Source organism: Callorhinchus milii, unplaced genomic scaffold, assembly GCF_018977255.1.
Source record: "Callorhinchus milii isolate IMCB2004 unplaced genomic scaffold, IMCB_Cmil_1.0 Scaffold26, whole genome shotgun sequence".
NCBI lineage: Eukaryota > Metazoa > Chordata > Chondrichthyes > Chimaeriformes > Callorhinchidae > Callorhinchus > Callorhinchus milii.
In genome coordinates, this window is record NW_024704767.1 from 1,889,874 (window position 1) to 1,915,378 (window position 25,505).

Here is a 25,505-nt window from a genome sequence, read left to right on the forward strand (position 1 = left end):
TCAGTGTTCTCCATACTTCTTCACATTCCCTGTAATGCTTTACTTCTAGCTGTATGATTGGCAGATTTCTCACTGGCTCAGCTGTGATCCCCCCAAAAGGGTGTTCATTGTTGGTCTAGGTTCTGGTGACAGTGCATGTGGAAAGAGATGAAACCTCCATCTGTGCACCTTCTGCTATTTCCTTCCTCCTTCCAAAGAAGGTGACAACTGTTGAGTGCAACCTGAGTCGCCGGAACCAGTGTAGATGCTTTTTTTCTTAATATACATTTCTTAGTTGTGATGCGACTCCAAACAAGACATCTGTTCAATCCAGTTACTTTCTACTTTGAAGAGTTAAACACACAAACATCACAACTTTTTAGTTAGGTTTGCAGTCCACTGCACCAATTTAGTTGCGTATCATTACCGCCATCCCAAATCTCGTCCTGAGAAAGTATTTTGAAAGTATTGAAAACAATTGAAAGCATCCAGGATTGGGTTTTATTGTAATAGTGCATCTCGGGATTTGGGGAACAAAGATAAAGGGTCTGGTTTCATCATCACAGTTTCTGGACATCCTTCCTCACCATTCACCCACCTACCCCCTCCACAAGACATTTCAAGCATTACAAAGCATTTATTATTCTGTCCAGCACAAGTTGCTCTGTGGTTCCCTGTGGTGAATGGAGCAATGATTAATTGTCTACCTGTAAATCAAGTGTCTTGGTTGCCAGAGTGCTGTTCACCTGGGTGTACTGGTCGAGTACTGCAGATTGGTTCCGTAGTTCACCCTCCAGAGCCTGCTTGTGTGCCTTTGAAACCTAAAGCAGTTCAGACTCGACTGTAATTATACTCCAATCAAACTTTATTCTGGCAGGAACATTTTAAATGGTTTTACAGCCATGTGATATGTCTGTAATTGTTTTGGTTTAAAAAGGCAATTTTCTACAAAATAATTTTCATTTTTCTACAATACTTGGTAACTGAGATCAACTGCGCCATGGAAATACAACCATGTTTTGGCTCCATGCAAATTAACATTTATTTGGTTACGAAACGCATGTCAAATGCACTCAGTTCGGTGATTAAAAAAAGTTGGCTTAATGCAATATGTCAGAGAGATTAACTTTATTTTTTTGTGAAAAAAAAGAAAGGAAATAGTTAGATGATGTCGTGCATAAATACATCACTCTTTCAACCTCCGATTGCTGTGCAGACTGATGTGGTAAGTCTCAATTACCTTGTTTGCTATAGGGATTCTAAGGGTCGGTTTTGATCAGTCTCAACCAAGTTACCCAATGGGTACAAGTTTCCCTTAGCACAGGACAAGTTATATTAGCTTGAAGTGCTTTGAGATGTCTCAATGATGTCCAAATGCAAGGATTATTATTAACATGATTATATTATGATACGAATCAGAAAAGGGGGATGAGGGGGGCGGGACCTCTGAGACTAGGGTAGACAGAACAGAGGGAGGAAACTAGATTAGAGAATAGGAAGTGAATCATTCTCCCAAAAAACTTAAAATGCCAATACAAATTGAGCAGCTGCCATTTGTTTTTTATAAAGCCGTACTCTGTTATCCCTCGTTGAAGCCTAATCAGTCGGTCAATTAGTTGCAATCACCATTATACAGTCAGTAATAAGGTTATAGAAGGTGCTCCAGAGCTCAGACATTTATTGCTCATCTCACACCTCTTTGTTTGCAGGCTTGGATCCAAATTGGCAGCAATGGAACTCAGCTTGCCTCAACAATACTCAGCAAGTACTCTAGCGTGATGGGATATTTCACTTGGGGCAAACACACTTTTGTGTGTAACCCACTTTACCCACCCACCAGGCTGGCATCCCTTTCATCTGCCAAACCATTAATGTTTACCCTACTGATAGGAAATGTAATGTGACAGGAATCCAATTTACAAAAAAAACAATTTCATACCACATCATATCCGAAAAATAATGAGATTCCCAAATCTAAATGCTTTGTACGTCTGAGTCTCAACAATCACCATTTTTGTAATGTGACCTATTTCTCCGTGAAGGTCAATTAAATGGAAATGTCAAAAAAATCAGCTAATTCACCTCCCGCCCCTCTTCATGTGCATTTTCCTCATGATTATGTTTCTTGATTGTACATCGAATCAATCTGTTTGCATTTTTGTGCCAATTTTCTGCCTTCCTCCTCTCCCGTTGATGCTGCTTCTCACTGGGAATATGGTTCTGTAGACACCCCCAGTCTCTGATACTTGCCTGATTTTCATGAAGAGTGAGCATTGGCAGCCTATTGAATTGGGAGTGTGGGGGGGGCCGTGCATCAAAGCCAAAGCTTAATCTTGTTCTCACCCAACATCCATACAGAAACACACACACACACTTTCAGCAGCAGTTGGTCACTGCATTTTTATCGGGATCAGAATCTCTGGCTTATTTTTCCCTTCATAGCCCAGTAACGCTATTAAGGTCTCACTGAGATGCTAGCACACTTGCAATGATCACAGAATTCATGTGGCTTGAAGGAAGCATAACGACTTACCTTCATTTCTTTTGTGAGGTATTTTATTCTATGGTTCATTTCATTAGAGTCACTGAAGATTTTCTGTCGGACGGTCTCCAGTGAAGTTCTCACCTGAGGTTGAGCAAGCAAACAACACGTCAAACAGGGCAGACAAAACTAGCTTTAAATTTCCATTCTCTCTTTTTTCGTGTCTCTGGGATTCCGATAGTCAATTACATTGCTCCACTCGATAATTTTGAGTAAACATAAAGAGTCACTTTTAAACACAGGACTATAATATTCCCCATGTGGACATCAGCAATAACGCTCTCCACACCACAACACAAATATTACATTATGTAAGATCCTACTTCTTCAGGAGCTACGCTCCATTTCCACTGATGTGAATCCTGTGTCAGAATTGTGGAGGAGGGTAAAGTGGGAAAATCAAGGCTACAGATGTCTCCATGTCTTCTGCCAGCAATGTCACCTTGTGATGAGCCAACAAGAACCGTACCATTGAGATCAAGAGTTCTTCTGTCATGTGGCTCTGTACATAGCGCTCCAAAGCGTTACTCTATATAGAAGGGTACTAGATAATTGGCCTGGCCTTGAACTGATTCAGTTAGAGCAGATCAATGTTACTGACTATCTAACTCATGGTTAGAAATGCCTCCTCACTCAATGCCTCCTTAAATGTTAGTTTTTAATAAGTTGAAATAAAAATGCTTAGGAAAAATGAGTGCCACAAGGAAACATTGCCTTACCTCCTTAATGTACTTCATTTCCTCTTTCAGCTGATTGACCGACCACTCATAAACAAGCACTTCCGAGTTATTGGGGTCAGTCCGCTTTACCAGCCCATACACCTTACCGCGAGGTGATGCAGCCAAACCATTGGAAAGGTGCTGTGAGAAAGAACCATATCAGTATTTCAATGTACAGTGTTGTTACTGAACATCTCAAGCTCTCTGAGACACTATTCGGAGTGAAGGGTACTATATAAAAGCAAGATGTTGTTATCTTTTCCTGACTGAGAGAGATAAAGTGCCCCAGTCTGGTAGATCAGAATTGTATATCCAGTCTCCTGGACGTATCTATAGTTAAAATGTACTGGTGCAACCCTCAGCTAACAGTGAACGTGTCAAGGGATTCTTTCATCACAATAGGAAGTCATTTGAAGGCTTCCCCTTGTCCCAAGTCCAAGTCTGCAAATAAGGCACAGATGAGAAAGTTCCTAATCTGTGCTGAGTTAGCTAATCTAATCTGGGCAGTGATATCAAATTTAAATTCCCCTTCTCCCACACTCCTCCACAACTGTATGCCTCCTTTACTGATGTCCCCTGAGACAGCTACTTAAGCATGACTTCCTAACAATCTGTCTGAGGAACTGACAACGGGCAAATTATTCTCCAAGCCATGAAGCTCATCAGAGATATTAAACATTGGTTGGGTTTAACCCACAGCAGTAATGAAGGCAGAGATCAAACAAATAGCACAGGGAGCAAGAGAAGATCTCCTCTCAAGCAGGGAGACTTGGTGGATGCTGTAGATCATAGTTAAGATATCTACTCATGGCACTGAATGCCTTCCAAAGGTTTTTCTTTGAGTGGAGAAAGAATGCAAAAAAGGTGTTATAGTTCTGAGAATACTGACCAGGTAAAATAACATAGTGCGATATAATTATCTGACATCATTTGCATTTTCTGCGATAGAAGCATATGTAGAGGCCTGTATGGATAGAGTACCTAGGATTCTAAGCCATGTGAGTGAAAGGAAGAGCTGAGAGACAGGCAGCTTCAGCACTCCTGCAATATATACGGTTTATCAGAGTGCATGCTTAACACTGGTGTTGCTTTTGAACAGAAGTGTGTGTTGTGACCCTCGTATGTTGCAGGCACCATACCAGTAGTCGGGGTTGTTCTGCACGTTCTGCACTGTTTTGTTCCGAACTGAAATATACATTATGTCTTCTTTCATTTCCCGCAATTCTGCACTCTCCCTGCACAGAAGAAGAAAAAAAAAGACATCCATTGGCAAGCATGCACTTTGGACTGAAAACAGGCAAATTAACTCTTTAGACACCAATTGCTCTTTTGCGCCTTTCAAACCAAGTCGCGTCTGTTAGAACGCTGTGCGTTGCTTTCCCAGAAATGAATCGGTCTGAATGGCAGGATTAAGCACTTTGGGACATCCTCCTGATGTGAAAGGCACTACATAAATGTACTTTTGTATTGTATTACTCAATCACATTAAGGAATACCGCAAATTAGATACCAAATATAACAACAACAAATTACATTTGTATAGCGCCTTTCAAGTCGAGAAGACATCCCAAAGCTCTGGACTGTCAAGGATTTGCTAAAGTTTACTAACAAAGTAAACCAACACACAAGTGACACACAGGGTTCCGAGTCATCCATTATAATGTACCTGGGAAAGCAACAAATGAAGAGAGATTTGACAAACACATTGTCAAGATGACAGGCCTCTTTTATGAGCCCATATCCCATCTGGAGAGAAATTCCACCGGGATTCCAGATTCCCGTACCATTTTAGAGCATCCAGAATTTGGCAAAGTGTTGAATTAAATTCAGTCTTAAGTTTGATATGGGTTTTCTCTGATTCTCAAAAGAGACTTGCATTAGATACAATTTAAAAGAGTTGTGGCCAGTGGATTTGGATGGGGGAGTTAAAATCCATGCTGTCAGAGAAACAACAGAATATGACAAGGAGCACAAGTGGAAAAAAAATTAATGGAACAGATGGGAATCATATGAGTGACACTTGAAGGTCATCAGCAGTTTAACTTAAAAACACAAACTCAGCATGACAGGTTGTGAATGTACACCAAGTGCATTAATCTTAGTCAAGAGCTTCCAAGAGTCAATTGAATTGTCTGAATCATCTCCGAACTCTATGGAATTAATTGCTAAATTGAATCCATTCTCCAAACCAGGACATTTATTACAGCAAGAGAGCCCTGCAGTAGTGATAAAAATTGTGATTTAATGCTGAGTTCAAGGACTTATTACTAATAACCCTAACATCTAACTTACAAATACAGGTACTTCAATTAACTTTGGGGTTGGCAGTGTTGGAATTGCAACGATGAATGAAATAATGTGAAAATAAATTAATTTGCACCCACAAATGGAAGAGGGAAAGACTGAATATTGGACCCGAAAACATAGGCTGGAACAGTAATGAGAAAAAATTCACAGGAGATGTTGAGATGAAAAAGGATCCTTCGGCCGATATGATTGCGTGCTTTCAGAACACCCGCCCAAGAGTTTCTCAGCATATCAAGCGTTTGTATAAAATGGAATCATTAATAATAAAAGAACTCTTAAATAAATCAATAGCAATTCCACGTTTTCTAAATTATTATCAACACTTTGTTATCAGCGCCTTGGGACGTCTTCCCGACGTGAAAGGCGATAGACAAATGTCATTTGTTGTTGTTATTGCTGTCATTGTGGAATTGAGCCATAAGGACCAGGAAGGTCCCAGGTTTGATTCCCGGTCTGTTCTGAGCTTGGGAGGCAGTAGGTTTGCTACAATTGTCTTTAATATTCCTGAACTAGGGAGGAGACAATCAGGATATTGGCTCCTGGTCGCTGTTCAGTGACCCTTTGTTGGGAGCTATGTGTGTGTGTGTGTGTAGGTGGGTAGTTGGGTATCAGATGGGATCGGGATTGAAGCCAGCCGTAATTTGTCCTGCTAGGCATGTAGCATGTCCAGTGAATAGAGCACTCGCCTCGCAAACGAGAAACCTGGGTTCCATTCCCGGCAGAGCAAAACGTTGGGCAAGCTTTCTTACTCCACACGCCTCTGTTTACCTAGCAGTAAGTAGGAACCTGTTTGTTAGTCAATTGGTGGATCGCTTTTCCAGAGGTAATAATTGTTTCAAAAAAGAATAATAAATTGGTCACTCAATCCACAATTGTCTGTGGGATACTGCTGTGCGAAATTGGCTGCCACGTTTCACCCACAAAATATACAGTCAATTCACTTTACAGTATATTCTGTGAAGCGCTTTGAGACATCTCGAAGACATGATAAGGCGCTATATCAAATGCAAGGATTATTATTATTATTTACTGTCAAGGTTTACACTTGAAGAATGGGCACCTGGGCAAGATAGCAGAAACCAGGCAAGTGAAACCAGTGTGTCAGCAAAGGAAAGAAGGAAAGAAAAATGGACGAGGGAAAGGGAGGGGAGGGGGAAAACAACTTTAAATTTATGCCCAAAACACAGAAAATATAATATTCCACCCTCTATCCTCCCCATATACCCATCCCCGGACATTCATTATTCTAGCAAATCACATCACCGTAATTGTTTACCTGGGAAAACATATAAGTACCGATTCCACAAAGTAGGCAAACTGGTGGATCTCTGAGGTGTGAGCATGTGAGGGGATCTTCTATGGTAAAGTCAAACTGCTAAACTCTGTATCGTGCTTCTGAGAATCAGCCGTGTTATTATTTGCTTTTAAACAGGAAATCTATACAAATATTGGATGAACAGCTGCCGGAGAGGATGCCCAGAGGGAAAGACTGGAATTTGAATGGAGTGCTTGAAAGGAGCATTATATGTGTTTGTGTGTATGTATGTGTGTGTGCTGGGGAGTTTACAGGACTGTGATAGAGTGGCTATTGTCCCAAGAGCAATCTAATAAACAATACAGCCTATAGCAGGCTGTTGCAATGTGTGCACACACACAGCAGCTTCCACACACAATACATAGTACCTTGCAACAGCAAACAATACTTCCTTTCCCTATCCAAGAATGTTTTGCTGCAGCACAGGCACGCTAGTGTTTAATTAATGATCATCTGACAGTGTTGCACCAAGGATGATACAAAGACTTGATTAAATCTTAATAAGCACATCACCCTCTATCTCATGTTGCCTGCCGGAGGATTAAGTTTTCCCACCACCTCTGCATTGTACTGAGCCTTTAATTATTATTTAATTTATTTCGCCCACAAACACACAGCCAATCCTCTTTACAATATATTCCGTGAAGACATCTCAATGACTGATAAGGAGCTGTATCAAACATAAGGATTGCTATTAGTTTTATTCTAGGATCTGACTGAGCGGAGTCTGGAGAAAGAAATCAGGTGAAATGCATTGTGTTGGTCCTAAAACATTTAAATTGGCTGCGAAATACATTCACTACATTTGACAGCAATCACCTGTGAAGCACTTTAAGACGTTTTGACAAGTGTAATGGCTTTGTATTTGAATGACCAATTTCATTTTTGAGATCATTGGCCAGGGAGAAACTTTCTTTGAATAGTAACATGAGATCTTTAATGTCAACCCGGACAGACAGATGGGATGCCAGTTTAACATCTCATCCAAAGGATGGCACCTCTGTCAATGATTTTTAAATGAATTCTATCAATAAACTGTGATGTAGATTTGGTTTGCTGCAGGTTTGCAGTCTAACCCAACAGGATGAATGATAGCAGTTTAATTTTACAAATAAACATGATGCTCTATAATACTCAACAAACAGGAAGAGAGGGCACAATATAAAGTACAAGATGCTGTCTTCAGAAATATAGTCCAGAGAGACATTTATTGAATCATATAACAGGAATAAAACAATTGATTAAATCGTCGCTATCCAGACTAACTACGGTCAGCGCCGGTACATCTGATATGACTGATTGGAATGTCTCTTACAACGTAACCCACATTCCTCATCCTAAAATTTCCCAAACCCTAAAACCAGGTATTATCATAGAATTCCAGAACGGAAACCACTTGGGAGTCATTGATTCCATGTTGTGTGATAATGAAACCCATTTCCAATCACAAACAAGCAGGCACCGTTATGTCAAAAAAAACTATCAACCTTAACTCAACAATCATATAAACCTTTCTAAATGCCAACAATTACGCTGTTATCTCAAAAACAGGTCTCAACTTCCTTCACGTGAGTTTTATATGCTCCAAAGTCCTCTCAGTGCCTCAGTGTTCTCATTCACCCATTTGCAATTCCTTCTCCTCTCATTAAAGCTTCCTGCAAAGGCCAGACCTCATTAGTGGTGAAAGGAAATGTTTGCCCGGGCAAGAATTTTAAGCTTTCCTGATATTCTGATTGATGGAGTAGGTGTATTAAAATGGAGAGCCCTACATTTGGCTAAACAACATCAATCCATCAATTTATATGTAACCACTAGTTTTGATCAATATATAGGAAATGCCAGCAAGCTGCTAGGTCAATGTTACCAGATTTGCAGTTATTGTGTTGAACACCTATACTCTTGTTTTATTTTTTTTCTAAACTCTTCTGCTGTTTTGTGAGACTGTGCTAGATCTTTTAATCCTGTTTAATTTTGAATCCATCACCTTCAGGGGCAGTGCTTTCCACATTGTCACAATGTTTTACCAATTCATTTCTTCTCTAATTGTAAGATTTGTCCTCTTGTTTTGGATCGTTCAACAAGAGGGAAGAATTATCCTCTGACTAGTTGTCAGCTCCCATCATTACTTTAAACACCTCAATCAGATTAACTCTTAACTTCCTCTGCTCCTCATTGCAGTTAAACCTCTTTATTGAAGGTGTTAATGTGGTAAATCGTTGTGTATATACTCCATGGAGCTACAGATCATTACTAAGTCGGGCTCCTCAAAAACAAATACAATATTCCAAATGATGTCTGGCCGGCCATCATTTTTGAACAGTTCTGTTCTGGCTGGTTTGGGATTAGAGTAAGTAGTTCCAATGGAGGAGCCAGCATCAATGCAATGGGCCAAATGGCCTCTTTCTGTGCTGTAGATCTTCCATGATTCCATAATGCACAGTAAATATGAGAGAGGACACACTATAGTCCAAAGAGGTAAAAGAAACTGTGGTTGAAACCAGTAGAATGAAACCCGAGAACATTATTATCTGTAGCATCTCATTCCTGAGATTTTGTAATTTTTGAAACACACCCAACCTCTGCTTAATGTACAGGATATACAAAGGTGAGGTTTACAGGAGCTAGTTTTATTTTGTTTGTTTGTTTCTCTGCCTCTCACACACCCACACAACAAGATAGCAAGTTCCTGTGACCTAATTCCACACTGAGTAAATAATGCCTTATGTCACTGTCAGCCTTATAATAATAAAAAATAATAATCCTTGCATTTGATATAGCGCTTTTCACGTCTTCTCGACGTCTCAAAGCGCTTCACAGAATAGACTGTAAAGTGAATGGACTGCATTTTTGTGGGCGAAACTTATAGAGACTAACATGCAGAAAATTTGTCAATAATCAGGCATTATCTTTCTTCCTTCAGCTTTTATGTGCTGAGAAAGCAAACTTAAAATGTAGAAAGGATGTACGTAGGATGTAAAATACCATGCAGTTGTAAAGAAATGAACAAGCATGCAATCAAGCTGATGTGTATTTAATTTTCCAGGTAACGCACTGAGATGGGAAACAATGAGATTTTTGCATCCGAATGGCTCGCTTACAAATAAGCAAAACTGTAGCAAGCAAGTGCTTTATATATATATAGATATAAGCACGATCACTAGACAAGAGGGACATATTCAACCACTTCACAAGCCTGACATTTCGCATGCTCTTAACCTTTAAGGCCAATGTTTTCAAATGTAAGAACTTGGGAAAGAATTCTTAAAATCAGTCTCAATCTAGAAACCAGTTTTCCGTAGTTCTTTTTGGGAGTCTATCTGAGATTTCGCCCACAAAATAAACTGTCAATTCACTTCACAGTCTATTCTGTGAAGCGCTAGGAACGTCTCGAAGACATTATCCAGCAATCTGTAATGGAATTTTTTTTCCTTCCAATGCAACTGTACTGTACAGGGTGCTCTGGGACTCTACCCTACTTGAGAGGAGCGTTATAAATGTAAGTTGTTATTGTTGTACGGTCAATATAATTCTGCGCAATATTGACGGGAAATTTTTATCAATAATCATGCCCAATTTAACTTCCTTTTCACCTTTGCTGCCTTCATTGTGATGACTCCAAAACACAATACAATTTATATTATTTAGTTACTGAAATCCACAGTCCAGTTGCCGTTTATCTGTAGTTCGAATGCACGTTGCTGTTGTTATCAGTTGGCACTTTAACCACTCCTGGAAGCCTGTGTTCTGTGTGTGTGGTATGTGTATCTCCTGTACACACAGGCTATAAACTTGCTAACTATTGTATTAAAATGCCTCTATACCTGCTGTATAACCTCCACTGAGAAGGAGGGGTTGTTTTTTGCGATGTGTGCTCTCTTTTGTTCAGAGGCGAGCTAGTAAACATTTGTCTGACCTTTGAGAAAGACGTACAACTGGTATTATCTTCTGTACAGACAGTTACCAGTAACACATCACCACCCACTGTCACCGAGTGCCTAAAGGCCAAGTCGGTGAATCCCTAAGCTTCATATTTGCATGGCTGTTTTGAAGGAATAAGCAGTAGGTACAGACCTGCCTCAGTAAAGCACCTCTAACAAGACACTGTTTATAGTAAGCGTTGTCACTAATGTACAGTGCAAACCTCATCAAAATATCTAAGCACAGCTGAAAAAAATGCCGAGGTCACAAGTAGTTGCTGCAGAACATGTTAGTTTTAGAGCATTTTCACTGAATTCTTTCATTACGGGTCAAAGGTTCAAAGTTAAGTAAAGACAACAGCACAGTAAACCTTTTAAAACTAATATGAACCCATTCACCGACCTGCTAAGTCACTAGCAGCAGTTTTGCTATGGCAGGTGGGTACTATCTGTGGATATATTAAAAGAATGATCTTCACCCCTGCAATTATCAATGTAATGTAACCCCGGCAAATGCCACAATCTCTCCTATTCTACGTTAATGGACAAGAATCTTGGGACGTCCTCCTGACATGAAAGTCGGATATGAATGTAAATTTGTATTGTGTATTGTAAGACAACCACCCGATTGCATTTTGTTCAATTTCATGCACACTTTTGGTTTGTCAAGGAATTAAATCAGGTATCCCTCACACGACCTGTTTGGAAATGATTCAGTTGTTTAACTCCCTCGATTCAAGTTTTTATGCGTCCTTGAGCCACTGACTTCTGCTCTTTCTCCCTGATAATCACAGAGTCAGTGCGCAGAGCAAACACTGGATAGTGATAACACAAAACAACCAACTATTGTGAAGATCCCTGCTGTAAAGTGTGTCGAGCGGATTGTCTCGGAGAGAGACAGGCAAGGGAAAGGACTGAAGGAGAAAAACTGGTGAAAAAATATCTTACCCAAAGAAAGGAAGACACTCTTTTAACTCCCTACCTGCCAATCATGAGCTATGCATTTGTTGCCTTTAACACCGAACATAATTATTTTGTGAGTCAAACAGTTCTAGGGTTCAACCTTCAAAAGCAAACGTACAGCCTTTTTTTACGTGTGGCCTTTAAACCGAACGTTGGTCTTAAAGCGAAGATTCGAAACTCTCTCTCCCTCTCTCCTGGGTTAGTAACATGCGGTTATGGTTGAACAGTGACAGAAGATGTGACATTACTGACCGTTTCAGTTGTCCCGTTCCTTTTGGGTTCGTGCGGTGCAGAAGCTGAGCTCCCTTCAGGGCGGAGAGTCAACCGGAGTCTCCTGACCTAAAGCGAAGGAAAACCGTGCGTTTGATCAATTCCTGGGGCACAAGTATTTACGAAAGGAGCAGGATTAACGGCAGGGCTAGCACGCAGCCCCGCCACCACAAACAGAAACGTTTCCTGCGCTTTTACCAGGCGGCTTTTATACAGAGTAGAAAACAACGCAGCGGGCTGATCGGCATTAAATGTTTACAGTTAGGAAACAGTTTGTGTACGATTGTTCCAGTTACGTACCCTCGTTGAGCTCTCTGGTGACTCAGTGGTAGTGTATGTCGTGTTCGAGTTAGAATGGAGCATCGTGATGTAGTTTGATGCGCAATTCCGCTTGTCTGTGTGTTGTCCTGCCACAGCCACAGCAACTACACAGCACCCGTTCCTTCTCCCGACTTGCCGGTCAGTCCCAGATTTTTACACTCGTGACTCCTGCCGAGCTTCTCTTGCTTCTGGTAGTTTGAACTTTGGTAAAAATTAGAGGCTGTGAGTTGCGACAGGACCAGAGTTGGCAGCAAGTTATAAAGCCACTCGGTCAGCGCTCAGTTAAGTTAGTTCCAGGGTGAGGCAAGGCAAGATGTCATCTCCGAACACTTCATCTGTTTTCATGCCAGCCCAGAACGATGGCGAATTATTCGCTTCTTAGCAACACGCCTATTATGACACATCTGGGGTTACGGACTTAAACAACCTGTCAAACAGCATTTCACCTGTTACAGACTTCCTCTTTACAATGCTTTGCATGGGCGTTGGCTCATTCCACACTTATTATCACTCAATATTGCTTTGGGTGCTTTCCTTCAACAGAAAGAACGCAAACCATTTGTGTCCAACTTTGACCATATCTAACGCTCTGCCGGAAATCGAGCACATTTCTTTTCCACAACCTCTCATCCCCTCCTCTCCCAATGTTTTCCTTTTTTTAAAAAAAACACATACGCCATATAAAAACTAGATTAAAACCTTTGAAGAGATGTTGCTTTTTACTTGAGGTCCAAAGTGTGCAGCGATACCAATCGCTTGGTAGTGCAAAAGTCTGTATCTCTCCTCGAATGTCTGTTAACTCTTCGAGAACTTTGAAACAGATAGAGTAAAATAAAGTGATAGTTCTGTGGGAAACAAACAGGTCTTGTGCTGCAGAGACGAGGAAGGATGACAGGGAAAGGGTGCGGAGGAAGATGATGTAGATACAATCAGGTAGTCACAAGATTGGTCTGGATGAAGAAGGCTCTCCAATCTCATCCCTCCACACCCTACTATTAATTATTAATGATAATCCTTGTATTTTGTACAGCGCCTAATCACGTCATGGAGACCATCCCAAAGCCCTTCAAAGGAATCACTGCAACGTGACTGTATTTGTAGGCAAACGTGGCAGCCAATGTCCCCAAAACGGCTATGAAGCAAGTGGCCAATATTGTCTGGGGGATTTTTTGGCCTGGTCACGGGGCGAAACTCCCTTCTCTTTTTGAATAGAACTATTGTAAATAAATGAGCAAAGGCCTTTCACTCATTTAGATGCTGATGTTCTTTATTCACCATCATTTTCCAACAGGCAGAGGGAGGCCCCTAGAAAACAACAACAAGATTGCATTTGTATCGCGCCTTTCACGTCATGAAACAACATGAGAATTTGCATATTCTGCAGCATCTCACCAGACAACTTATATAGAACCTCGCCAGCCTTGTTCTGCTTTTGGCACAGGCCTGGGTAACAAACTCTGACCACATTAGTTGTTTCTCCCTCAGATCGATGGCTACATGTTCATGCTTATTGCATGTGACAACCAGTCTTGTAGAAGGGGAACTAGATGGTTCTTGGTTTTTTTTTCACCTAGCAATTCCTATGTTCCTAGATGCAACCATTATTCCACATTCCTGTTGTGGAAAGATTATTCCATTGTTGCCAGATCGCATCACGATATAAGGCTCTTCCCAAAGTAAAGGATATGGAATTCCACCTCCACAAAAAAAAGCAAGGAATTCTTCAAATAGTTTCAATAAACGTTGTTCACAGTTTAACTAGTTTTTTTTTAAGAAAGCAGTTCAACACAAGTTTACTATTGACAGAAACTCTTGCGAGTTATTTCATCTCCTTCCTCCAAACCACTAAGAGTGATCTGCACTCAAGACTCTTGTAAATCAGCCTCCCTTAAATACCTTCGCTGCCATTTTCTGAAGGGTTCAAAGGTGATAGAATGTGATGGGCAGGTCAGATTCCCTTTCCATCTCCCATCTCTCCTTCCTCCCCCGCCCCTCCACTGGAATGTCTTGCTAACATCTACAGCAAAGTGACAAATCTCATTCAGCCAGGTAGGGAAAGGAAGACTGTCCTGAATTAATGCGTTCCCAGTTTCTGCAATTCAATGTCCAAACCTCACTCTCTCTGTAACTCAATTGCTCAATGCTTCATCTCTGACGCACAAGCAATAATATTGAGTGGTAAACGTTATTGGAGTTTGCACTTCTCTCATGCAAGCATTCCGCATGTTCACCTTTGCCAGATTTTACTGGATTGCCTGCTTCACCGTCAGGTGAACAAATTGGGTGGAAGAACGCATTTTGTCTGTTTTATAATAATAATAAAAAGTTGCATTTTATGGGTGCTTCAAAGCGCTTCATACTATTTACTGCAAAGTGTGCTGACTGGTCATTTTGTAGGCAACTTCAGAAACAGAGCAGACGGGTTCAGGTTTGATTGCCAATCTTTGCTGTAAGCAACTTTCAGACAGGCAGAAGTTGCATAAAGTTACATAGAACTGTATAGCCTGGAAACTGGCCATTGTGTCCAATTTGTCCGTGTCAGTGTTTATTGTCCTCCTCCCCTTCTGACTCCAACTACCAGCTCTGGTCCGAAATCCCCGATTGTCCAGCACCTTGGGACGTGTTTCCGACGTGAAGGGCGCTATACAAGTATAATTTATTGTTGTTGTTGTATACTCCACTTGAGCCTTCCACCTCTCTGAAGCCCCTCGCTCATAGCCCTCTATTCTATTCTCCACCACGGTGAAGCGCTCTGGGACTCTACCCCATGTGAAAGGCTTTTATATAAATGCAAGCTGTTGTGGTTCTTCTTGTTTTCCCTCAAAGCCATAGTTAGGAACGATACAAATGGCCTTAATGCTCCCAGGAAGGAAAAACAAATTTGTGGGACAGTAGGGGAACATTGTCAAGAAGGTTCTGCGATAAACACATATTTCATCACGAGAACCTTTTTTAAGAAATGTGATTAAAATATCCCATAAAAACCATACAGAAGACACAGATACTCTTCATCTTGTACTATCACACTAGGCATCAACAAGTCTCATTTTCCAACCAAAACCACACACAAAATCCGCAATGAGGACAATGATAATAATTCTTGCAATTGATATAGCGTCTTATCACACGTTGTTGAGACATCTCAAAGAGCTTCACAGAACATTTTTTTTGCTATTATAACTATGTTATCCACAACACACTGAAGAAATGGGAGAATGATTCCAATACAGTTTATGCTGAGGCACATTGAAGTTCTCAGTGGCATTCGATTCGGTCAAACCTTGGAAATCCACTGCACTCTAATGCTGTATAGAATAAAAGCTTAATTCCATTAGCAGTGAATAATAAACTGAACCGTAACACTGACTTAAAGCACCACTGTTCTGCACGGCTTCCAATGCCTTACTCTGTATGTCTTTGCTTTGTCTTTGTTCAGCAGATTTAAAGTGTTTAAATGAAGTGTCACTTTCCTTCCAGGGAGTGTGATTCAAAGAGCAGTCAATGATAGCCGTGGATTCCATAGCAAAAATCTACTCTCTTTTTGTTGAAAATTCCAGCAGAGCAAAAGGCAAGGAAATTTGAAGCGCACAAGTTTATTGCTGCAATAGTCTCCCAGAGAAACAACAGTGAGTCAATGACATGCAAAGTACAGTCACTACACTCTACACTATATCCGGTGAAGCATATCCCGGCGTGAAAGGCGTGTTGTCAAATGCAAGGCTTAATTATTATATGTTGAAAGGCATACAGTATAATGTTTCATTATTTTGTTCTTTCTTGTACAATTTTCTTTCCTCGCGGTCTGCACCCGAGTTGGGGAATCCAGCAAGCAGAGCGGATGTGGATGAGGGTCTTGGCTGCCCAAGGGGAGAGGTAGTACAGCAATAATGAAACTTAAATTAAATAAATAAAATAACATAAATAATAAATTGCTCACTCAATCCGCGACTGTTGGTCGGACACTCCTGTGCGCAATTGGCTGCCGCGTTTCGCCCACAAAATATACAGTCAATTCACTTTGTCTCAAAGACGTGTTAAGGCGCTTTATCAAATGCAAGGATTATTGTTATGCATTATAACTCTAAGTGTGATCGTCCTGTTCTGAGCTGTTATCGGTCTGAGTGACCTGGAACACACAACCTTTCGTCATGATTTCCAATGACACCCGCCTTGCTGCTGGCACTGATACACCTCAATCAGCACCAGTTTCTCTATACTTGCAGGTGCAGGAACAAACCGCCCGCACTCTCCATTCATCTTTGTTAAACCTTGACTGATACTCCACCCAGCACATCTTTAATCGAAACGCTTCTTTGTTATCACATTTGAATGTTTTTGCCGAAGCACGTTGGCTACTGACAACTGTAAGGTGTGGTGACACCTCTTGGAGTGAATGAGGAACTGGGTTTTCAGGACTGGGGTTCCTCTGAACACATCTAACAACCTCTCCGACCTTATACTGAAGAATGTCTCAAACGCATTCTGACATGCCTTATTGACAGGACAGGGTAACACTCATCAAAAACACTTTTCTTTCTGGCCTGGAATGCCAACCCATTTTTTTTTTAATTCTGCAACTTTCTGTGTGATATGAAAACTGTAGCAATGGTATCTTTCGCCTGCTTTGTGTGACTAGAGAAATGGGTAGAAAAACTAGTCTGTAAAAGCCTGACAATCTTTCCTTATCAAAGCACCACAAATAAACTGTTTATCTCCATGCTACGTAAATGCAAGTTGTTGTTGTTTAAACAGATTTCTGATTAAACCTACTATTGTTATAATAATCCTTGCATTTGATATGGCACCTTATCACGACATCGAGATGTCTCAAAACACTGTGTATTTGTAGGCAAACATGGCAGCCAACTTGCGTACAGCAATCAAGTGATTGACAAATTTTATCTGGGGAAATTGTTGGCCAGGACACAGAGTTCAATATCACATTTAGTGGCATTGCGTTTGAATCCAATCTGCAGTTATAAGGGTGTGTTTTTCTACAGAGATAGAAAACTTGTAACAATTATGAACAGGGCGAGTTTACATTCCAACACGGAGTCAATCCCAGTTATGAAAGAGGAGGCACTCAAATTCCAAGCAGTGTAGATACAGAATTATCACAGATACTATCCAAATAAATATTTGATAAAGCAAACAGGCTGGTTTATCTTACCCATTCTGTCTAATTACTAGAAGTTACAACGTAATAATGTTTTCCATCACGCAATTAATTAAGCAATCGCAACATAGAAAGGTTTGGCAAGCTATGTATGCACTGCCTGATGAGCTGTTGAGTCATCCAAGGACCCAGGTTCAATCTTTGCACTGGGTTGAGTTTTCATCCTTGCATTTGATAGAGCACCGAAGCATTAAAAGCACTTTACAGAAAATGTTTTTCTTTGAAGTATAGTGACTGTGCATTAGTAAGTGAACCCATCAGCCAATTGCACAGCCATGTCACACAAACAGCAGATGAAACAGATGACCAATTTTATCTGGGGATTGTTGGCCAGGACAGGGTGGGCCATCAGGGACAGGACCCTGATGTGGGTCTTTTTAAACTGTTGTAACAATGCCTCGTATGTTCTATATAGGGATTGAATAGAAGTGAAATTCGGGCGGCAGAAACCTTCCTAGAGAATATGGTCTCACGTTTAATTGCGTAACGGCAAAGTCAATCTTAAGTATTAACTAACATTTAGTAGCAATAAATAAATGCAATCACATTTTATTCATTGACCAACAATGCACTTACTTTAGTTACACAGCGGGTAGTTGAAAGAGCACATTGATGACATGAGCATTTTAACCAAATTACCAACCACTTATACCTCTAGTTTGGAAAGTGAGTTCACATTCTGTGATTCATTGAAATGTACTTAAAAGTGTGACCATATTAATGGAGTTTTAGAATTAGCTACTTATACATAGACCCTCCAGAATGTGCCTTATTGAGTGTTCAATGATCCATCGAGTTAACACAAATAGAGGTCACTGGTAATGCTGATCGGCAAGGAAACACGATTTGCTATTGCACCAAAGTTTTGCTTCTGCTGCCCTCTGGTGTGTGAAACCATTAGAGTAATCAGCCAATATGAGGCCAGTCTCAATTTGTCATGTTCTGCTCCCAAAGAACTTCAAGGCAGCGTAAAGTGCTTTGCTTTGCAAAATTGGAACAGTGAAACTGTCTGGTGCTGGATATTTTGGTTTCAACCACTGGTTTGGTTTCTTGTCTTTCCTTTCCTTGATATCTCTTTTTGAATAAAGCCTCTAAATATATGTAAAAACTATTGCCTCTGTTGGAAATATTAGTATGGATTTTATATATTATATTGAGTGTTGTTTTCCGATGTTTCTATGTTGAATTTGGAAAATGCAAAGAGGTGCAAAATAATTTTCAGGCCCAATATTTATTGCTTCTAAAGTAAGTTAAAAAAATTGGTAACATTAGGAGTGGATTAATTCACTAAGTTAATTCCAGACAGAAGGCCTTCAGGGTGGTTTATTTAAACTTTTCTGCAATGGAAAATGGAGCTAAGCAAAGAATAATTGGAAAACTATTGTCACGCCAACTATGCAAAACTTTCCAGGCCAAAGACACAATACTGGCATCCTCTGGCAGTGTTGAGTGACTTTTCGACAGTTTTATGTATCTGCCAACACTTCATCTTGGTAGTTTAAAAACTGACTGAAAACTGAAGGTTTAAGGTCCCCTGTTGCTATAGAAAGTCAAAAGCTCCAGATTTCAAGGTGCAAATGAAACCCATTCTTGATTAGCAGGTTTTCCAAACACAGAAATCAGACATCGACCCAGGACATTAAAAGTATCACTTTACCCACAAAAGGTTTTGAAATAGTTAAAATAGTTTTATTTATGTCAAACTCAGTAACTTGATCAAAACCTTTTGTGAGTTTCGACTCTTAAGACATCAATAAAGTCATTGTGAGGAAAGCCACAGATCTGTTTTTTATTGGCTTTGATGTTTATCTTGTAACCAATATTAATGCTTTATACAAACCAGCGACCATAAACAAGGTACATAATCACTACAAATACAAGCAAATGCGGATGGTAACATTTTATTTGTAGCAAATGGCATCTTACAGCTTAGTATACCTGGAGGTAGCTTCAGTGTTTATAAAACATTAAATCTTCACCCATCCCAATGTTTTGCAAGACAGAAAGAAACAAATGTAGTGAGGTGTAGTACAGACATCTATGTACAATTATTCAGATCTGTATCTTCATGGTACAAGGAATCACATTCAGACATTTGCAGAGATATACAAGATTACAGGTTTGATTGTCACTCAATTGTGTGCACTTAATCTGAGCATCATTAGATATTGCTATTGAACAATAAAAAATAATCTTAGTAAATATTTTTTGTACATGATAAAAGTCATTATGCCATCCAGATTAAGAGCATCAGAATAATACTGGATAACTTCTATATTTAAATCAAATATTGAAAGTAGAATTTGTTTTGTGTAACTAGTGAACGCACTAAGGCAAGAGTTATCCTTAGGTCACATCGTCAGAAAAGATTAGACTAGTATTCCAGGCAGGAAACAATCAATGTGCAAGTTATACATCAAAGCAAGATATATTCAACAGCTATAAGTGAGAACAATATAGATATGTTTTAAGGAAAGTTAACTGCCCAAATGTTCATAACTATGTTCTGATTTGTAAAAAGTATCAAAATTTTACTTGCATAAAAAGTGTAAGAAAAATCATTTCTGTTAAACATCTCAACCATACCAGATTGTTTGTATTAAAAGGATGCGGGTATATAAAAAGGACATTGAACTCACTGGGCCAATTTATTGTTGGCAGTTTAAATAATAAACAGTCTTTGTCGTTTAAATTTATTTACAACCTTTACATGGTTAACTTCCAGCTGCTTTGTTATTCGCCGTGTTTAGTTTTTGAAAAGCAAAAGTACTTAGGAACCCCCTTCAATCGAGTGAGTAGTAAAGCATCACCTTTGTTTAATTATCTTGAGGATTCCAAATACATAAAGCCCGGAATGATATCCTCTGGGCAGCAGTGAAACAGCATTAAGGTATTAAAACATTAAAAGACACAATGGTGACTTCTTTCAGAAAGCACCTAGTTGTTTCCGCCCCCCACCCCTCCCATCACATTGCTTCTTCCCTTTATCTTAGAACCGTTAGCTGTTTCAGCCTACAGGTGGCTTTCCTTTGACTGATTCAACCCACTGTCAAACATACTCTCTTCATCGGTACTGTAGTCATTTTCCAAATCGTTTAGAAGGGAGGTTTGAGCCTTTGCTGGTAAATTCTTACGTCTGTTGAGAAAACGGGTGGAATGAGAAATGATTTTTGTATGGATAACATTTCAGCATGGACAAAATAGCAAATATACCTGAGGGAGGGAGAAGGGAACAAGAGTCGTGTGGGCTTGCGTGCACTGCAAGCACAGGTCCAGACTGGTTGGGCTAATGCAAACTACATGACCTTTTTGCTGGGGGGTTGGACCTCTTGGAAATGCTGCGCTCTTGGCACAAGTCTGAATATTTGCCAGTATTAACGCGATGACATTTAGTTTGCTGAGTAAACTAAACGGTTGCATGAAATCCAATAAAATGCAATTATGTGAGCTTCCCCGATGACCCAATGGTTAAGACACCACCTTTTTCGGGACTTATTCTTTATTATAGAAAATACAATTATTCCCGTTAATCCACACCCGGTGGGCTTCTGGTGCTCTGAAATAGTCTTAACTCATCCGTACCTGAGCTCTTTCTTTAAAGTATTCATTTGTCCTTGAAGTTCTTCGTTGGCTTCTCTTTGTTCCTCTAGCTCTCTCTGCAGCTTTTTCTTTGTGTTTTCCATGCGGTCTATTTCTTCCTCTGCTTCATCCACTTGCCTTTTCAGCGCCTTCAATCGCAGACTCAACTAGAAAGTTAGCGAGAGATTAGAAAATGCCACAACTTCTTGCCAATCTACGAAGTCGCTGTATCTGCCGGAGTGAGGGCTTTTATCTATCATTACAAAATGATACGTAACACAACCCCTCCAGCATTCGGTACCCAACCACCCGCCCCCCACTCACCCACCCACCCAAAGTACCTGATCTTTTTGGTCCGTCAGATGAAGATGTTCGTCATCTATTTGCATCATTAGGTCCTTGACCTTTCTTTCAAGCTTGCGATTGGCCAATTGTAGACTTGCCCTTTCCCTGGTTGGGGAGGAGGAGGGATGATTGCAGAAAGATATCGCGAAAATGATTGTACGGTAACAAAGCCAGTAAATGCTAGGAGTGGCAGGATTTATTACTCTATTAATATTGTACAACTAAACACAAATTCAATTTAAAAATTAAACCCTGACCTGCTTGCACTCACCCCGCCCCCTCCCACCACCCCCTTTCTCTCTGTCCGATATTTAGGTTTCTAAGATTAATTTTACTTTACTTCTACCTCACGCATCTCTTCTCTTTTTTTTTAAACCTACGTTTTGAAGGTGGGATTACCTTCCATTAAAAGCATTAACTGGCTGAAAACCCACTCCAAACTTTACATCCAATTGAAAACCAATACACTGATGATTGGCAAGGTCATGGCATGCCAAACACATGACAAGGTCTAGCTGCAAAATGGACAAATGCATCAAAACCAAAATCAAAATGCATCAGCTGTTGTCAGTACACGAGCCGGAGCAGACTTCTTTCAGGACCCACGGGAGGCTGCACTCGCTCATGTACGTACATGCATTTGTCCGTGGCATGCAAAGAGTTAAATCTGCAAACAGTTGAACCTAATCAACAATTTATTACTGGAAGAAAACAACGGCTGCACGAGGCATGGTATAATTAGTCAGTACTGTCACCTGGGCACACAGTAAGAATTTGTATCTTTAGCCATCCATACCGTATCAGTCTTTATTTATGTTATTATATTTAAATTACTGGTTATAATGCATTGTGTCTCAATTACCCATTAAATTGGGTCTCTATTATTATGACACCAATTTAATACACATGAATTGGTGTTATTATACGGCAAGGGATAGCTAGATTTTAGCCTCAAAATTCTCTGTAATAGGTTACCTTTGGTTTCCCTTTTCTCTTTCAAAATGACTTCATGGGCTTTGGACAAGGGTATTAACCCGTCTTGCTAGGTTTTCTGGAAGATTTAACTAAACTTGAAAATCTTTAAACTATTCCCAGAACTGCATAGGTTATGCAAATATAATTACCTCTTAAGTACTCGGAAGCAGTTTTGTTTAGAATAAATCTACACTACACATCACGTTAATTCTACACCATGCAAGGAATATTCTACATTAAGCATCTATAACGGCTTTACCCTTGAGTACTCAGCTGGAAAAGAGACCCCAGTGCTTACATTTTTTTTTCTCTCTCTCTCACCAATATTTCACTTCATCTGATTCACTAATTCTCCATTGTAGAACAAGTTGAGAATTAATTCCTTTTTTTTGTTATCACGCATGTGTGATGTAGAACAATGGATTCCTTTCATAGAAAAGGAATTTATCTAATTGAGGGGTTCAAACGATGATTCACAATATTAAGGCTTGAAGCCTTAATAACTGGTCATCTGAAACTGGAGAATAGATTAGAGGGTTTAATACTGATGGGCACAGCCTGCGCTGACATACACAAATACAGCTTTATTTGGGTGGGGGGGGGGGGTTGTTCAGGAGTTTTTTTTGTTCTGGAAAATAGCCTTGTTACTCCTGCAAGTTTATTGAGAAGTACTGAATACTGAGGAACGATCAGTCCAAAATATATTTTCATAATTTAGCATACAATGAACAGCAAAACAAACGTTTGCATAATCTATTCTCCATTACATTTTATGCATTACTAGATAGATAATGTATTATATTAGCAGAGTAAGTGAACGATCTACAATTTATTATACTTGAGAAAGCTTTTACAACCTTCTCATGAATTAAATCGTGCATTCCAGCTAACTGTTGAGTTTTGTTTTCATGCACATTGTTTTATTATCTTGTTCTCTCAAAGTAACCTCACCTGCATTTATCAAAATGATTTGGGAGCACACTTTGAAAATATTGTATATTTAATTGAAACAGCACACGATCTTGGACTAACCTGATATTTAAGAAAAATAAAATCTCACCTGTCTTCATCTTCAAGACGTTCTTCCAGCTCCTGGATTCTACCCTCCAGCTGAGTTACAATTCCCTCCTTGCTCTGTTTCTGAGATCCTTCCAGATAGAAAATCCTACTCTTTATGTCCTTGTTCTAAAGAGTGCGAGAATTTTTTTTTCCACATTGTCATTTCAAAAGCCATACACCCACCGCTGACAAATTCTCATGCCGAAGCTAAAGATTGTAATCTGCCTGAGCTCCAGACAGTCCTTAAATTTCACTCTGCGTTTGAATTAAAAATTGCTCTTCAACTGCGAAGAGCCACATTTAGCGCAAACTCTTGAATCTTATACACTCAATGAAAACCGCGCCTCATCATGTCTCAGCAATTTTCACAAGCTTCAACACATGCACAATCTCACAGATTGTTTTCCAAAGAATATCAGAAACTTTCTGATAACTTGAGCATAATTCTGCACCACTATGTCAGAGCTTTGTATATATTTTTGCTAAAAGCCAGCAATTACAACAACAGTTCTCAGTTTATAAACAAGTTTAACAACCAACATTTCAATAAATTTTGCCGGCGAGTTTAAAATGTCTATTCGAAATTATTGCATTCAAGAATAATTTTAAGTACTCTTTTTGCTTCGGGGAATTGTTACGACTTGCAGTCATCGACATTCTAAGCACACATTTGAGCAATAACCCATTTTGAATATGGTTATCATTAGAGCGGCCTTCATTTAAAAAGGTTAACATCGGTGCCTGTTCACTATTTAGCTGCCCTTTGATGAGAATGCACATATGTGCATTAGTGCATGCCAGGAAAGGGCTGGGTCAGGCTTGGCTGTGATGGCCAGTTTATTTAAACTGCCTGCTGACAAAGACTTTCCAGGTTGAAATATTGGGAAATTTCCATGCGTAGTTGGTTGGTGCGATTGTGGAACTCAGTCTGGTTTGCATCCTGAGTTGGGAGTCCACATGTGCCAAACACCCAGCTGACCCAAAACAAATCATCGATTTTAAGAGGGGGGTGGAGAGAAAGAGACAATTAATCAGCGACAAACACGAGCAGAGAAAATAAAAGTTACTTTAGGAACCTGGATGAATTTAGTGAGACTTAAGCTATTAATTTGGTATTACAATGAGTTACAACAATGAGGTTTCTGCTGCCAGACAACAGCATGTGTAAGCAACCAGAGGCAACATCTAACTGCATGATTTGAACGAGGTTACCCTAAATCACTGAGCAAAATCTACCATAGAATTTAATCATCAATGGGCAGAACTGTAACAGTACCTGTCTCTCTAATGAAATCTTGTCACACTCCAGATCTTGTCTCGCAGCTCTTTCCTGGAGAAGTTCATTTCGCATCTGCTCAATCTGTGGTTGAAAAGAGTCAGATCATTACATATCGCTCTCATTACCTAAGGTCCTGGAACTGAAAGTAATTCCGAAACAATGATATAGAAGATCGAGGAGGAACTGGATAAAGAAAAGTGTTTCTCTGATGATGCTTGGAGCGTTTGGTGCAAAGCAGATGCCAATTTTATCTGTCCTGGACACGTGGTGGAAATCATCCCTTTTCTTCTTTGACCGGCCACCTAGGCACATGGGTAGTGTTGAATGATTAATCTTTCCTGGGCTGGAAACCTGACCTATGTGAACAATGTGTGGAGAACTGACTTGGGCCTTCACGCTTGTTCAGCAAAGTAACATTTTTTAATGTTACTGTGAGAAACAGCCTTCTGCTCCACTTGATGCAATAACACACCCTTGTAATGTTGTCACTCTGCACTGATGAGATCAACCCTCACCCAAGGCATACTCCAAGTTCATGTGCCTTGGGACGTCCTCTCACAAATGTAATTTTGTACTGTATTGTATGAAACTCAGTCACAACACAACACAGTATATCCCGCTAAACTCTTTGAGATGCTAAACCCAACATGAAAGGCACTATGTCAAATGCAAGGATTATCTATCACTGAATGTTATTGTTATTATTTTAAAGCTGAGCAGGAAGCCCTCCGTGAGCCGTTAACTGAGACAAAACACATT

The 25,505-nt window shown here is 40.0% G+C and overlaps 2 protein-coding genes across 4 annotated transcripts in view; both read right to left on the reverse strand.

The window, feature by feature from the left end:
- Window positions 1-12,680, reverse strand: part of LOC103189380 (myocardial zonula adherens protein) — a 29,612-nt gene extending 16,932 nt beyond the window's left edge. Inside the window, exons 1-6 of the mRNA XM_042344022.1 lie at window positions 12,313-12,680; window positions 11,995-12,081; window positions 4,356-4,475; window positions 3,241-3,381; window positions 2,513-2,605; window positions 687-800 (exon numbers count right to left, since the gene is read on the reverse strand). Coding sequence (XP_042199956.1) covers window positions 687-800; window positions 2,513-2,605; window positions 3,241-3,381; window positions 4,356-4,475; window positions 11,995-12,081; window positions 12,313-12,375 — 618 coding nt within the window. The 5' untranslated portion in view covers window positions 12,376-12,680. The remainder of the gene's footprint in view (window positions 1-686; window positions 801-2,512; window positions 2,606-3,240; window positions 3,382-4,355; window positions 4,476-11,994; window positions 12,082-12,312) is intronic.
- Window positions 12,681-19,394: 6,714 nt separating this feature from the next.
- Window positions 19,395-25,505, reverse strand: part of cgnl1 (cingulin-like 1) — a 55,147-nt gene continuing 49,036 nt past the window's right edge. For all 3 annotated transcript variants that reach the window (XM_042344066.1, XM_007906483.2, XM_007906490.2), the window contains 5 exons: window positions 24,744-24,827; window positions 23,469-23,593; window positions 21,430-21,538; window positions 21,092-21,255; window positions 19,395-20,645 (listed from right to left, as the gene is read on the reverse strand). In XM_042344066.1, coding sequence (XP_042200000.1) covers window positions 20,522-20,645; window positions 21,092-21,255; window positions 21,430-21,538; window positions 23,469-23,593; window positions 24,744-24,827 — 606 coding nt within the window. In that variant the 3' untranslated portion in view covers window positions 19,395-20,521. The remainder of the gene's footprint in view (window positions 20,646-21,091; window positions 21,256-21,429; window positions 21,539-23,468; window positions 23,594-24,743; window positions 24,828-25,505) is intronic.